We start from the raw sequence: 15,767 nt of genomic DNA on the forward strand, positions 1-15,767 counted from the left end.
CGGCGCGGGAGCGATGCGCCTCGAGAAGGTCGCGTGATTCGGAGGGCGGTGCCGCGAGGAGCCCCGGGCGGCGGCGACGTCACGGGGGGCGGGGCCGGGCGGCGGCTGGTAAACAAGGCCCGGCCGGCGGGGCCGGCGGCGGTTGCCGGGGTTGTTGGCCCTGGTCGAGTCTTATATTTTCTTTTATTTCCCTCTTTCCCCGCCAGCCGTAGCGCCCAGGGGGTGTGGGTCGGGACCGCGGCACCCCGCGGGCCTGGGGGCAGGCCGGCCGAGGCTGCCGAGCGGCGGCTCCGCCGTGCCCGGGTCCCGAACTCCTGCCCGAGAGCGATTCCTATAATGTGGGAATGTGCTGAAAGGGAATAAAAAGGTCTCGAAAGTGCCTGTGTGTGTGTGTTTGGAGCGACGTTAACGGGCCAGCCGTGTATGCCGTGTGGGAAAGCAATGGAAGCTCCAGGGGCAGGCACCCGCAAACCCGCTTTATATTCTTAAATATGCAAAGTGCGTTTCATTCTTCTCATTTTGGACTCCGTAATACTTCACGCAAACCCTGGATAAGGATTATTTTTTTTCTTTATTTTCTTTTTTCTGAAGTGCAGCAGCTATAGAACACAAAACATTCCATCCTTCCTTCTAGACAAGGTTTATTTCTCCTTGTGGAAAATTCAAGAGTTTAGGAAAGAAGTACGGAAATCGCCTCCGGACGGGTTCTCCAGCCTTCAGTTTTGTGTGTTGCGCTGATGGGTTTTCAAGTCAATATTTTGACCACAAACCCATGGGGTCTCAGGTTTCTCATTCTCCAAGGAGGGGCGGTTGGGTGGGGATGTTGGGAAGCTGCTCCAGCTCCTCAATCCGTATGAATTTTCCTCAGGTGCTGGCAGGAATCACAAACATTAAATTTGCAAGGTAGAAACTAGGTGTTCAGATAATAAAAGCAGGTTAGAACCCCATCTGAGGAAGCATCGGTTGATTTTTAGCATCTTGCGGCTCCGGTCCTTGCAGGGCTGAGATAGTTCCCGCTGCACCTGCGGTGGCTCATCCCACGTCTGGAGGACATCGAGCTGCGGTTTTAATCTGGTCCTGCCTTGTGCACAGCAATTAATATTTATTACAGTCTGGACTAAGCGATGGTATTTTTTTTTTCCTGCTGTGCAGAAGACATGTTTATTTAATCTGCCACAGAAAAGAGTGGAAATTAGGATGAGCTTCAGAAAAGAGCTGGAAGCAATTAGTTGTGTTATTTTACTGTGACTTAATTACTGTAACATTCAAATTGACAAAGAAAACATGGATGCTACAGGAGGGGCTTGCTGCTAGATTTGAAAAGGAAAATGACTGCGTTAGAATGGGCATGATGCGCTATAATTAACCTGTTTATTATTACTGAGTTGTACATTTAATAATCTCTACTTAGGATGCATTGGGAGCAGATAACATGTAGTAAGAACTCATAGCGACGCGCAAAATTAAGGTGTCCTAGGATGCAAGAGAGCTCTCTGTACATCCCCCACGGCCCGTGTGGGTCCGCGCCAGCACAAGCCCCTGTGAGCCCAGATAAGCCCTGGGCGGCTCTTGGTTCTCTGCTGACCCTGAAACAAGACGAGAGAACAGGGAAAATTATAGCAAGAGGAAGAACATAACATAAGAATGACCACACGGGGTCAGCTCAAAGGTCTTTCTAGCCCAGAGTGAATGCGTCTCCAGCACTCTGGTTTTAATTCAGCTTGTACAAATCACCTTTTGACGGCAATTTCAATTGAGAGGAGAGGTGACAAGTTTGACAAGAGCCATAAACAGAAATCCGGGGAGGAGTAAGAACACAATGAGCCAAGGCGATAGTGACTGCGCTCCCATCCTGCAACTATTTGCTCCGTAGGAACTCCTGATGTAAAATAAAGGGAGAAGGGACAGGCGAGAGCTGAAGCTGACACAGCAGCATCCCCATCTCTCTTCAGGCATTCGAGGGTAGTGATAATAATAATAAAAAGGGGTTTCTGTGCCCGTTATCTCAGGTATCGGTTTGTATGCAGTTACATCTGGGCTTTGCGAGATGATGGCTCCTTGGGGAAGCAGAACAGCTGATACAGATGTTTTATTTGCAACTGCTCTACACATACGTTGCTGACACTGGGAGATGTAGTCATCCTCCTTCTCCAGAGGACTATGCCTTCGGAGCACCCCTGAAATCAGTTGCTGAGGTTCTACTGAACATGCTGTTAGATTTTTTTTGCAAAACTAGTTTTCTTTTTTTTTTTTTTTTCTTTTAAGAGCCACATTCTGCAGTCATTTGCACTTGGTGTCAGCGGGAAGCCTGTGCTCAGGGGTGCTGGCAGAAGCCAGCTCCAATGTTTCATAAAATAACATCTCAGTCCTTTCAGCAGCTTGTCATTTTCCTGTTTTGTTTAATTCCTGTAACTGTCTTCATATGAAACCCTGAAGCTGCAATGTACATTTTGGTTTTCTGTTACAGTGCTTGTTTTTGTAGCGGGAAATGTAATCCTTCAAATGCCTGTGTTTAAGAGAATGCAAATCAGCTTGCCAGCACAATGCCTTGGGAACGTTTCTTTCATGCAAAACCCAGCTAGATAAATAAAGAGGGGACAAGGGAGAGGGAAAAAGGATTGTTTGCATCTATAAACGACAAGAATTAATTATGCTCAGTAAATGACAGATGGGTTAAGACCAAAATGTGAGTCTTTCTCAATGTGGGTGAAGCCTGCGCTCCTGTCTCCGAGTTGCATCACAGCCCATGCACAGTTCGACCAGTGCCTTGGGGCAAGGACGAGAGCTGGGATGTGTGGCTGTCCCGGCAGAGCCACAGCAGGATGCAAAATACCTCTGTCCAAATCTGAAAAGTCTCTGGATCACGTCTGCTTCATCCGGGAAAAGACCAGTCCACTGCCGACCCTTCCACAGGGCAGAAAAAAAGGTTATTTTTTCCTGGTGCCCTCACCACCCCGAGCTGCAGTAGGAAAAGGGACCCGAGTCCGAGTCCTGGTTCAATGCAGCCAACTGGAGAAAAGAGCGAAATGCATTTGAAAGCTCACAGGGAGCAGAAAACTTCCGTGCTATACAGGCATTTCTCTGATGGTGATGATGTCCCAGTACTTGGCAGCCAACAGCTGTGTGTATGCTTATATACGCCTTAAATTGTAAACTTGTCGTGAGGCATCTCTGCTGTCCCAGTTCCAGCCATGCACAGTCTGCTCAAGCACAGGAGGGGACAACCGAGGGTGCGTAGAGCTCATGCTGCTGTGCTCCTGCACAGCCAGGAAGATTAGGGAAATCAGAAAATGAGGGAAATCAAGGAATTACTGCCCCCTGCAACAGCATTTGTGGAGACCAGCTCTCCTTGTTTGTCCCCAAATAAGAAAAGTCACTCTGCCTCGTTCTCCCTCCTTCCACCTTGCCCTTATAGGGGGTTTGACAGTCAATTATTTCACATTTGCAAACCCATTTTCAAGCCTTTTTTGAAAGCAAGTGATAGAAGTGCAAATTCTTATTATTGCTCTTCAAGAGGTTTTTGCAAAGATGCTTGTTAATGAGCTTGCTTAATGAGCTTTCTTAAATCTATATTTATATCCTATATACAGCTGTATATAGATAGAGCAATGCCTAAAATATGTATGGATTGCACACACATATGCCTAGGAAAACGAAGGCTGATTAACACACATCTTTTTCTGTTATTACTGTGCAAGTATTTATTCCTTTTTCCTTGGAAACTGGAGAGATAAAAGATCCATTCTGGAATAAAATAATTTTGTGCATATGCGCTAGATGGTTTTGTTTATGAGACCGAAGTATGTGAGTGTATGTGAGACAGATGGTGTGTCTGTTTGTGAAAGATATGATGCGTGGATGAATGTGTGTAAAAATACAGGTTTCTTAAGAGCTTTTTTTTTTTTAAAAAAAAAAAAAAGGAAGACAAAATAACAAATGTGTGCTTGGTACATTATTTCACTGTGTCATGCTCTTTGTCAATATGACAGAGGAGTGTTCCTGCGGCAGGGAAAGCTGCCCCAGAAAGTGAAGGGTGCTGCCCTTGGGGTTTCGAGCTGGGCATCGTGAATTCTCTTCAAGTTTTCAAAGTCCTGGAAAGTTTTGATAAGCAAATACTTGCTGGGCTCTGCTCCTCTATTGGCTGTTTCTTCACCGCCAGATTTTGACACAAATAATCTGATTGAAAAATCAGGGAGGGGAACAGGGGCGAGAAAACAGAGAGAGAAAAAAGGAGAAGTATCTATTTCAGCAGACTGCGACTAAGTGAAAAAGTGGAAGAGGAGTCCAGAGAGAAGACAACGTCCCGCTTGTCTGGGGAGATTTCAAGGCGAATCCAGTAAAGCAAAGTCCCCCAAGCAGGTGATTGATTTATTATTTTAAGCGCTTCTAATTTCATTGTTTTTTCTCATTTCTCTCATGTGTCTTTCTAAGCTTTTTCTTCTTTGCTTATGTTTGCAAATACGCAACATATTCCACTGCCTAAGTCACTTGTCCTGAGGATGCCTTTATGATAATAGTTCACTTAATTCAAATGAGCCAAGCCTTTAAAAATTATATACCATATACTTCAGTCTCACCTGTGAAAATGGTAATAGCAGGACAAAATATAAAAGGTGTGACAACAGTCTCGGGTACCTGCATCCCAACAAGCTCCATGCAGCAGGAATAGTTTCTAGATGTCAACTTTTGTACTTAAGCATTGGGGAGAGGGCGTATGTTATTTTTCCTTTTAATTGCTCTTTTACGGGACCAGACCTTTAAATTCAGAAAACAGCACACCTCTGCTGACATCAATTAATCTGTGCCGATTTTGCTAGATGATAATTCGGTCTCTCCTGTTTAGGAGTTTTGCTTCAAATCTATCTTTTATTTTATTATTTTCCCGTGCTTTTTAAGTACAGGCTGATCTAGTGTGATGATTTTTGGTATATGGAATTAGCTATTTACCGATGCTCGTATACCACCAGATTGATTCAATACATTAAGCATGAAAGCATCTATATTATACTTTAAGGGGATATAGAATTTGTCAGATTGCACTATATAACTCTATCCATGGAAGCCTAAGGCAAAATTTGCTAAAGCCAGTGGCATTCCCAACATCACTCCGAGCTAAACGAGTTTCCTAAATAACAAATGCTGCAATTATATTCCAAACATTTTTTCTATATACTACAGATGTACAAGCATTTCCATTCCACTTCTTGGACAAAATTTCCACCAGAATTTGCTACCCCCACCACCATGTCCACTTCCCCAGTCTTACCACAGGAATTAAAAATGTTCTGCTCATTTTTCCCCTTAAAAAGTTGCATTCAAGTTATTTGCCCCAAGTACATTTGATATTGCAAGGGTGGACGTGATTAATTCTGTTGTAAAGAACTTGAATTCTTTTTGAATATTATTTTATATTTAAAGAGTCGGGAGTCCATAAAACCTCTTATTTTATTTGGACTCAAAAATTTCAGACGCGGGTTGTGCTCTGTTTTGTGCTTTTTTCTTCAGAAATGTAGTGTTCTGAAAGACAAACTATTCGTTATTTTTGGAAGCTTCACCTTTACCAGAAAGAACAGGAAAAAAAGCAATATTAAGATTTAAATATAAGTAATGGGAAGGAAATAAGCTCCTTTTAGTCTAAAACTTTCTACACTCATCAACTTACATGAAGACATATCCCAATTGCAAGTTAAAATTAAGTCTTTCCGCTGAGTGTAGTGTGAAAAAGGGTTTCATCTCTACAATTAACATTGTAAATTTGAAAACAGGATTATGTGATTTTAGAGGAAAATGAAAGATTAGGAATGGAACTCACTCTGCAAATTGGGTTCCCGATTCAGCGTGGCACAATCCTGCAAACACCTGTTCCCAAATACGGTGTTTTGTGTTATAAATCCTCTCACTGAAGGAACCAGAGACAGCAGCTCCACAATCTACTTCAGTGAGAATATGAATTTCTTCTAAATTGTATCAAAGGGCCCAATGCTGTATTTTTGGGTACTGCGAGCTGCTATGCAGTTAAGTGGGAGTTAGGGCTTCACAAGGAACATCGGATCGAGTAAAATTAGGATTCTGAAGTCAGAAACAACCCCTTAAAAAAATATATATATATAAAAGGAAAACAAACAAGGCAAACACAAACAAACAAAAAAGACATAACAAAACAACCCCAACTTTTAATTTGGTTCTCGCACAATCTCCAGTGCTTCAGTTTTACATTACAGTTTTACATGTCATTCTCCGCAAAATCACCAGAGAGCATCACTGAGGATGAAGGAACTTTGAACATAGGAGGGGAACGTGCAAATGCTGAGTCTTCTTTCAGATGTGACTGGGGAGTTTATAACTGGTAGAAGCAGCCCTTCTAAGGTACTTCAAGTTAGGTACCTAAAAATAATGAAGTAGGGTTTTTTTTCTCCTTTGGGTCCTTTCACTGTCTTTTCCTCATGGCAGATTACTATAACAGTATTGTACAGCTACACAAATGGCAAACAAATAAGAATGTCAATTCTAGCCAGCTACTGATTTTATATTCTATCTTGAATCCAAAAAAATGCCACAGCACTTGGGTTTTGGGTCTCACTCCTGCCCAGGCAATGAACTCCCTTGTGCACTTGCCAGTCAAGGCCGAAATTGCTGCCACAAGGGCCAGCAAGGACAGACTCCATAAAAATAAAGCTTAATTTTTAGCAAAAGGTTGGAGCTAAATTCTGTTGGAAGCTTCAATGACTTTAAGATGTAATAGGGTCTGTTGTCCACAGCAGTAGTGTCCATGTGAAATATGGTTAACCATTAGTAGCTTGCTACTGATAATCTTGAGTTTCGAGGGGAGATGATAGTATTTTTTCTCTCACAATCTGTGCTTCTAGCTTTCCTCTAACCCCGTTGTGTGAATCGCATAGACAGTCCAATGCAGTTGTTAATTAACTCTGCTTTGGGCTCCCAGTTCCTGTTTTCTCTGTAAAATGGGGTGGGGGAAGGTGACTTCCTTCTGTAACGTTCAGCAGTGCATTAAAGATCATCGTGCTCAGTAGGGCTCTTATCAGCAGTCAAAATACTGGACCAAATTTGACTTTTACATATGCTGCAGCAAACACAACCCAAAAAATCCCATTGATTCATGTGCGTCTACTTTCAACTGCCGTCAGAAAAGAGGGGCTGTACTTTGTGCCTTCAGGTACTTTGCATATTGGTACTGCCGTCAAACACTGCAAGAGTGGTTATGCCACCTGTCACCAGTCCCCTGATGTACCTGGGTAAGTGTCTGGCAATGCCTTGGGGTCCTCGAGCTGGTGGCAGAGAGACCGTTCCAGCTGGCACTGCTGGGCACAGGTTTCGCCCGCTGCCACAGCCTCGTCCTCCACTGTGTAGGAAGCCCAGGGCAATTAACTAGTTAATTCAGGCAGATAAATCCCATGTCTAAAGCTTGCTGGTATCAATACCCTCCATTGTGGACACAGTCCTGCCTCACCGCATGGGAAAATCCCTTTGGCACGAGTGGAAAGTCCATGTGTAAAGGGTTTGTAGCAGGGCTTTAGCTTGAGGTGCGTCTATATTGCGGAGTTTTGCGCCGTGCACAGATACCCCAACTGGGACTGACCAAGAGCTGTGAGACCCTTTGAGCTAAGCCCTTCTGCTGGCGTGCGAGGTGCACAGGCTGAGCACGCTGCTGGAAGGGTTATCCCCATCGCAGAACACGCCTGTGTTTGTACCAAGCCGGGGGTATTCCTGTGCATGCAGCCTTTCGCCAGGCAGAGATGCACTGTACGATACTTAGAAAGAACCTCATTAGGGGGTTACAGAAGAGTAAATACAGCAATGTGCTTCAGCATCGCTTCTCTCAAGGGCATACTCATGGTTCATTCTCAGTACTGTTTTGTCCTCTAAAATTAAATCAACAAATCTACTCTTGGCCTCTGTTTTCTCTTATTCATCTCAAGTTACATGCAAATTTCTTGGAAAATGATGAAGAAAAACAGGTGAGTCATTTCAGGAGAAAAAATGGCTAGAGACACCAAGAGTTATCCCTGAAGTCATAGAAGAAACAGTGGGAATCCTGGATTTAAAAGACAGCTATCACTGCATTTCCAAAGGCAGCTGAACTGGTGAGCGCCCAGTTCTCACCAACAACCGTGGGTTTGGCAATCCACCTCTGCAAATCTGGCCCTCGGACCTTTAAACAAAACTCCACTGGGCTATCGGATTGTATTTATCATATAGGGGAAGTATGGGCACTTCTGAACCCCAAGGAGCAAATCTTTTCCATCCCTGGCTGCTTGGGACTCCAGGAGCCCACACTGCTCTGTCCTGACTTACACAGACATTGCAGGTCCTTCCTAATTAACAGGAGCAAACTTGGATTTTTTTAAATTTTTTTTTTTTTAGTAAAAAGTAGGCTACACTTCAACTGCTCTTGGGGAAAGAACCCCAAACAATAATACACATTTCCAGAGAGCCAGGACTTACTGCTGATTTTTCATATTCAATATAGCAAGATTTGCTTTTAGTGCTACTATCCTGAACAATTGCAAGGGAAAATGCAAATACATATGCAAATAACACGCCAGCTGATGTTGCCGTACACAGCATCCAGCCTGTTGTCATTCTGCCTACACAAGAACAGTTACTGGCCATGGGAAGCGAGCACAGGGCGGGCTGGGTTCTGGGTAGTAAAGATAACAGATGCACTGCAAGAGAATTTTGTATGATTAAATTTCAGCATTTTATGTTTGTTTCTAACCCGTCATTTCAACGGTCTGTGATATTTGAGTCAGATCCAAAAGGTAACCTGTCTCACCCAGCACTGCTGCTCTGCCTCTGGTTGACCGTTGTTTGTCAGCCAGAATTACAAAATACTCAAGCTATGGCCAACAAGAAGGAAACCCAGCACACATCATGGCTGTAGGCATTTTCAACTGCATCTCTCCTATTATTAGATGTTGTTTCTATCATTATTATTTGTGTAGCAATTTCACTCCCTGATCTTAAACTGGGTGAAGGGACTTTTCAGATGAACTCCCCATCTCTCAAGTAGAAGGGTTTTAATTCTCATCGCTGCTGCAGACAGAGCCGATGTGCTGGGGAAACAAACGATAAATTACCCCCCAAACCACAGAGTTTTACCTGCTATTTTTCTATGTTTCTGCTCGGACAGTGAATGGAAAATGCCACGTTCCTTTTTGGTGAAGAGCAAAAAGGCTCATTCCTATCATCAACACCGCTTTGTGGAAGATGACCTGCCTATCCTCACATGGGACCCAATCACCTCTCCCTTCACTGGTGAGTCAGTCCAGCCATGGGGCTTGTAAGAATACACCCAGGCAAATCAATAATTGAGCAGGACGAGTGTGCTGCAGAGCAATTAAGGGCTTCCACATAGCAATGTCAATCTGAGGACAGACTGGTCCCCTACTTTGTGCCCTCTTTTTCTAGGCCAAATCCACACTGTCCCACTGAAACCAAATTTAGATCCTCTCTTTGTTTCCTGCTGGGAAGATTTGAGGTGTATAAGATTGTTATGTAGAGTTGGTCATTTTGGGGAAAGATGGCCAACTTCAGGCAACTAACAATTAGGAGAAGAGCTTGCACTTGGTTGCTACAAACTCACAGCTTTGACACCTGGATCCCCATCTTGCTCTTCTCGTTGTTCTCATTCTCTCTGGACCTACATCCTCTCACCTCAGTGTGTTACCACCTCCTCCTGATGATTTGCAAGGAAAGTCACAGCTAGAGTGAGAAAATGCTAGTGATACCCAACCGCTGACTGTGGAAGGAGTCCCACACGCTCACAGGTGAAGGGCCAGCTGCAATACACTATATTAGCATCAACCAACACTGCTTCTGCCTGTTCCCACTGTCTTCCTTCTGCTCCCATTCCTGCTCTCCCACAGCCGTCCCTGCAGTGCCACAGCTGAGGCAATTATCTTAGTCCTTCAGGCATCATTCAAATTTTCTTTATTCAAATCTAGGATCAGCATACCCTTTGTTCTAGCCCTGGCTATCAAATTAGAGTCCAACCCTATGATAAGTGTAATTAAAAAGAAAGGAGGTGACATTTTAATTTAAATTCCTGCCACCACCCTGTGGCCATTTGTTGTGTCTCTCTCACTTCCAATAAGTGCTGGTTGATCTCTTTAAGGGCTGGGACAAGCATGGAGAAATGGGAGTGTGGGCAGGATGAGACCAGGCTCTGTGGTCACCTTTGCAACTGCATAAGCAGTTACCTCCCCTCTCTGCTTCCCTACTTGGCTGTCCATAAATTCAGGTTAACAATACTGAACTCTCTTAGGAGAGGGGTGGGGAGGTTAATAAGTTAGTGATTGTTAGTTACTCACACAAATGGAAATGGTTTTAAATAGGGAAGTGATTCTTGCAGATATGTGGTCTTCTAGGGTTAATTTTCTCTAACTATGTAGGGTATCAACTGTCCTATCATTTCTTCCTGCCTCCCTCTACCTTGCCTATCTCATCCTGCTTGGAATTTCCCTTTGTTAGCAATGAACAGACCTTGATTGCTGTGCTGATTGCACCACTCTGCACTTATTCAGAGAATTCAGCATGGGCTCATGTATTAAAGCATGAATTCGTACATAAGTACAAACCCCACCTTAATAGACTCTTCTCTTAACAGCTAAATTAAACTAACTGTGACATGACTGTGTGATTACAGCCACAGGAGACAAGACACCGGAGAACATCAAGAAACAGGACCTAGAATGCATGGTTCCAAAACAAGAAAAGGACCCACCTGAATTGAAAGAAGAAAGTGTCCCCGTCCAGTACCTGAGCAGGATGCCACCAGGGCCTTCAGCTCAAGGTCTGCTACCCAAGACCACACTTGCAAAAGATGTTAGGGCTGGGCTGGCTTATGGAGCCCCCACAACTGGGTCCAGATTTTAAGTAAATGGCAGCTCTTATTTTGACAGCAACAGTCAAACTTGTCCCAGGCAGAGCTCATCAAGAGAATTCTGTATTTCCTTTTTTAATTCTGGTCTAGAGCAGCATTCCCCTGAAGAAAGACACTATGATTCCCATTGAGTGAGCGTCCAGATCTCAAGGGCTAATGCAGCTTTTTGCTATATGGGTCAAAGCAGGTGTCCACATGATAACTTGTTCAAACACCACATGAATCAGGGCTAGTAGGGGGGTTAATATTCCCTTAGCATTTCCTCTCCCATAAAATTTCCTCAGATTGAAATCAAAGTCATGATAGGAATTTTGTATGGGGATCAGGATTTGAATCAAAGGAGGAGTTACCAGCTGCAACTCCCAAGGTCAGGCCAGACATTAAATGGGGGAAATGGAACCTGGGGAACCTTTTTACTGGTGCCCAGCTGCAGGCAATGGCATGACACTCACTTCTCCCTCTCCTTTGCAAACTCAGAGATGGCCATCCCAGGTCTGCAAAACAAAGACTGCACTAACTCGACAAGCACCCCTACCTTCTACAAAACTGGCTTTTCTTGGGAGGCTTTCCATTTGCCATACAGCTACCGGCAGATGTCTTCCACCATGCAGTCAGCCCTGCTGGAGCACCCAGTGAGCCTGTACGGAAGCCACCTCCTGCCAAGTACTGAGCCTCCTCTGGATTACAGCATGCATTTCTCCTCGGACATGGAGACCTACCACTGCGTGAAGTGCAACAAGGTGTGTGTTGGACAAGAACCTCAGGGATGGGCTGCAGTGATTTTCATTGCATGTGTCAATGTTTCACTGGGTTACACCACAGCTCAAAATGGGTACCTACTACTTGTTCTCCTGACTAGGGGACAAGGGCGCTAGGCATGACACAGTTCACATGGCCCACAAGAGGGAAAAATCAAATGAAGAGAAGGAATTGAAAACAGAGATGGAGACACAGCTACCTCATGTCAAAAAAAAAAAAAAAATCCCTGGGATTTTGTTTTGCAGGTATTCTCCACTCCCCATGGACTGGAGGTCCATGTCCGCAGGTCTCATAGTGGGACCCGGCCCTTTGCTTGTGAAGTATGTGGCAAAACCTTTGGACATGCTGTAAGCCTGGAGCAGCACACGAATATTCACTCCCAGGTGGGTAGCATGTTTCCAGAAAACCAGCTCTCCAGAGCTCATGAGTGCTTGGACCTTAGCTGTTGCTTATTCGGTTATCAAGGAAGAGACATTTCCTATGTTACAAACATGGTGGCTTTCCTGGAGCACCCAATGACAATGATAGGAGCTCTGAAGACCATAGATCACAGATCTTGGTCTCACAAATCTCAGACTGCCCTTAAGAATTCCTTGGGTGGGCGGAGAGAATCATTCTACTGGTTCTTCTGTGCCTCACCTCCTCCTGAAGGGCACAGGAGTTTGGATCACAAGATGTAATTCATTTCCATAAGTAATTCTCCCTGCATTCTCTTTGTACTGCACCTCACACATCAGTCCATGAGCTGAGGAGATTTGCTTATCAAATCTCCTGTTCTCAAAGGCTTAACACTCTTCAAGCTCTGTCACATGTCTTGCAGCCACAGGCACCCCATGATTTTCTTTCCCTAACAGGAAAGAAGTTTTGAGTGCAAGATGTGTGGGAAGACGTTCAAACGTTCCTCCACCCTCTCCACTCATCTACTGATCCATTCAGACACACGGCCCTATCCCTGCCAATACTGTGGGAAGCGCTTCCACCAGAAGTCAGATATGAAGAAACACACTTACATCCACACTGGTAAGAAACAAAATATTCCTGATAAGCAAATGCAAATTAGAGTCCATCGTGTTGATACACACAGTCCCCAGACAGACAGACGCTGGGCCAGGGATGTGTCCAGAGGCACCGGAAAGTCATTCTTCTCTGTTTGATAAGACAGCAGAAGGTCTAAGCATCACTGAGATGCGTGTCCTCCTCTGTGTGACAAGGAGGGGGTTATTGACCAGCCTCCGGTGCATGTGATGGTTGTAGCCAGCCCTGGATGCAGACAGGGCACGGACCACCCAGCTGGAGAGGCCTGTCTGGCTCCTCTCACCCTCTGGTGCTAGAGCAGAGCAGCATCAGCAGAACAGCTGGGCTGGCAGCACCCTGATGCCCAAGCTTAGGCAGTCTGGTCTGAGTCTGCTAAACGGCATTTCTACCTCCCTTCTCTCATCTCAAACTGTTTCTTACCTTTTTCTCTGCCCTGCAGGGGAGAAGCCCCACAAATGCCAGGTATGCGGCAAAGCCTTCAGCCAGAGCTCCAACCTCATCACCCACAGCCGCAAGCACACTGGCTTCAAGCCCTTCAGCTGTGAGCTCTGTGCCAAGGGCTTCCAGCGCAAGGTGGATCTACGGAGGCACCGGGAGACCCAACACAGTCGCAAGTGAGAGACAGCCCCAGGTCTCTGCTGGAGCTCCCAGTGCCAGTGCATGCACCAGGGAAGATGACTCCAACATCTCCATCCAGCGTTGGGCTGCCCACTTCATAAAGCTTCCTATGTTCCCCTGGGCACTCCAGGGCCTTGCACATCCCAGTAGGTGACACAGAAACATGTGGGAGCTCTCACTTTCCAACTAAAATAGGCACCAGCCCAGATATAACATCACCTGCTCAAGTGCAAATCCAGAGGAATTCCTCCAATGTCATCATTACTCTGGATTTACACCCTGTGCAGAATCCAGTTCAGACTTACCAGCAGCGAGGTAGAAACTCCTGGACTAGTGGCAGCAAAAATCTGTGCCAAGCTAGTGCTGTAACCATGTTCTGCTTTGATAGTTAGCAAGATAAGGCTAGGGCATGCAAATAGATTGCCTTCAGTGATCTGTGTGCAACCTGAACAGGGCTGCTGCAGAGACTTGTCCAGGTCATACGTTCTGGCAACAGCCACCTAAAGTCATTTTCTTTTAGTGGAGCATTTACTGTGATCAAATGACAAGTTAACTGTGTTGTATTTTTAGCCGGGAGTGGGAGGAAAATACTGAGAAAACAGCACCCATTCCTGATAACAGGGGTCTCTAAATGCATTCCTTGTACACACACCACACTGCAAAGATCCCTGGGTTAGCAGCAACCAGGCGAGCTCCAGGAAGAGCCATGCCACGGAGCTGGGCATAACCTAATAAACTCCATGTCTCAGTGCCATGCGAGAGAGACTGGCTGTTCTTGGAATCCAAGCTGGTATGTCCCACAATATTTCGCTGCATACTGGACATACCGGCTTAGAGCTGTCCTGGGCAATCCCGTGTCACTGCATGGTCAGGAATGGCCCTTGGATATCAATGTCAAGGGCCAGAGTTCTGCTTTCCAGCCACTCTCTTAAAGGAAGAGGTGACCCGGCCTGTACACATTGGCATAATATGCGAGTACCTTACAAATATTATACAAACAGAGCAGTAGCATTTCCTCCTTCCAGGTCTAGAGGTTGAAGCAAAGCACTAGAACGAGTAAAAAGCCAGTTCCCCTCCAAGCTCTGCTGCCTTCTCACTGTACAACCTTTGGCAAATCACTGCACTGGACTTTTCTTTCTCCACCTCTCATGGTGAGATGGAGTCATTCACTCAGGTTTGTAGAGTCCCTTGAGTTCTTAACAGGAAGGACAAAGTATTATTATAGCATTAAAAAAAGACAAGTGCTTTCAGTTAAGCCGGGCATTGCAGCAGCGCACGGCCCCCTCCATGCCCACATCCCTGAACACATGGCCTTGGACAACGACACTGGCAGAAAGTAGCCTGGAGAACGGGCTCTGGCACAAACCATTTCACTCCAAATGCTTATGAAGGAAGGCTGTCGTAATGGGGCGGCGGGTGTTGGGGGGGGAAAGTCCAAATGGAAAATTCATTTACTGCCAAGAGAAAAAGAGGTCTGTTCCTGCCCTTGGTTACACTGCCATAAATCCAAAGCCATTCTCCTGACTGAGAACTAGAATGTACTCACCCCTGTTTTATGCTGTGCCTAAGCTGTTAGTCATAATCATGCACTCTGGAAGCTCCAAACAGAATCTGTACTCCTGGCTTTACTTGTACACTGTAAATATGTATTTATACTTATTCTAATGTATATTTTTATTGCACTATACCAGACAGTAACAACATGTACAGGCCTGCTGGGTTTTATCTGATAAATCTGTTCCCTCTCAGTAACTGGGCTAACACAGTTTATTTCATGTTAAAAACATCCATTTCAAGAAAGGCTCATACGTGGCTCTGGAGATACAGGCAGTGGGGATGGAGGGGAAAAGGAGAAGGGAGAGAGTACAGCATTGCCCCGTACAGTTCAAATGGAAATAAAGATGGAAATTCACACACAGAACAGGGCTCGTAAACTAAGACATGAAATAAAAAATGAAACTCTGCTGTCCCTTCCTGCGTCATGCCAGGACCTGGTCAGGGCAAGGATTCCAGTGGAGATGTTTAACCTGTGGCAGAACTGGGCTTAGGGAACTGATCCCCAGGTTGTGATCGTGACACCAGGCACAAATACGCACGTGTGAACACTCTCACGCATGCACAAGTCTTACTCAAGGTAAGGTCATATCAGCTTATTAAAGCTGCTGCCAAAAATGCAAACTGTGTTTGTTATTCCCCTTGTCCTCCACAAATCTGCAAACAGGAATATTTAAAGAGCATGTCAGCATCTGAACTGCCCAGGAGCTAATACCTTCCAGCCCCAAAACACATGGGCACACCAGCACAGACTTCCCTGCCTGTGTCCTGGGGACAGCAGGTGTGTCTGACTCATCTGGAGCTCCCCAGTTTGGGGGAGTTCCGGAGGGAAGTGCTGGCACACACTGATCAGCAGGACTGCCTGTAAAACCACTCGTAAAAACAAATCAGACAGCTG

General features: G+C 45.3%; 1 protein-coding gene across 1 annotated transcript; it reads left to right on the forward strand.

Annotated features, from left to right (window-relative positions):
- The first annotated feature begins 4,301 nt into the window (after positions 1-4,301).
- GFI1B (growth factor independent 1B transcriptional repressor) lies at positions 4,302-14,429 on the forward strand. Its single transcript, XM_065648667.1, has 7 exons — positions 4,302-4,359; positions 9,152-9,276; positions 10,667-10,813; positions 11,381-11,643; positions 11,908-12,045; positions 12,517-12,682; positions 13,137-14,429. Exons 2-7 carry the CDS (start codon positions 9,162-9,164, stop codon positions 13,313-13,315), a joined length of 1,008 nt encoding a protein of 335 aa, XP_065504739.1. The 5' UTR covers positions 4,302-4,359; positions 9,152-9,161; the 3' UTR covers positions 13,316-14,429.
- The last annotated feature ends 1,338 nt before the right edge of the window (positions 14,430-15,767 follow it).

The sequence above is a fragment of the Caloenas nicobarica genome, chromosome 19 (assembly GCF_036013445.1).
Source record: "Caloenas nicobarica isolate bCalNic1 chromosome 19, bCalNic1.hap1, whole genome shotgun sequence".
Taxonomy (NCBI): domain Eukaryota; kingdom Metazoa; phylum Chordata; class Aves; order Columbiformes; family Columbidae; genus Caloenas; species Caloenas nicobarica.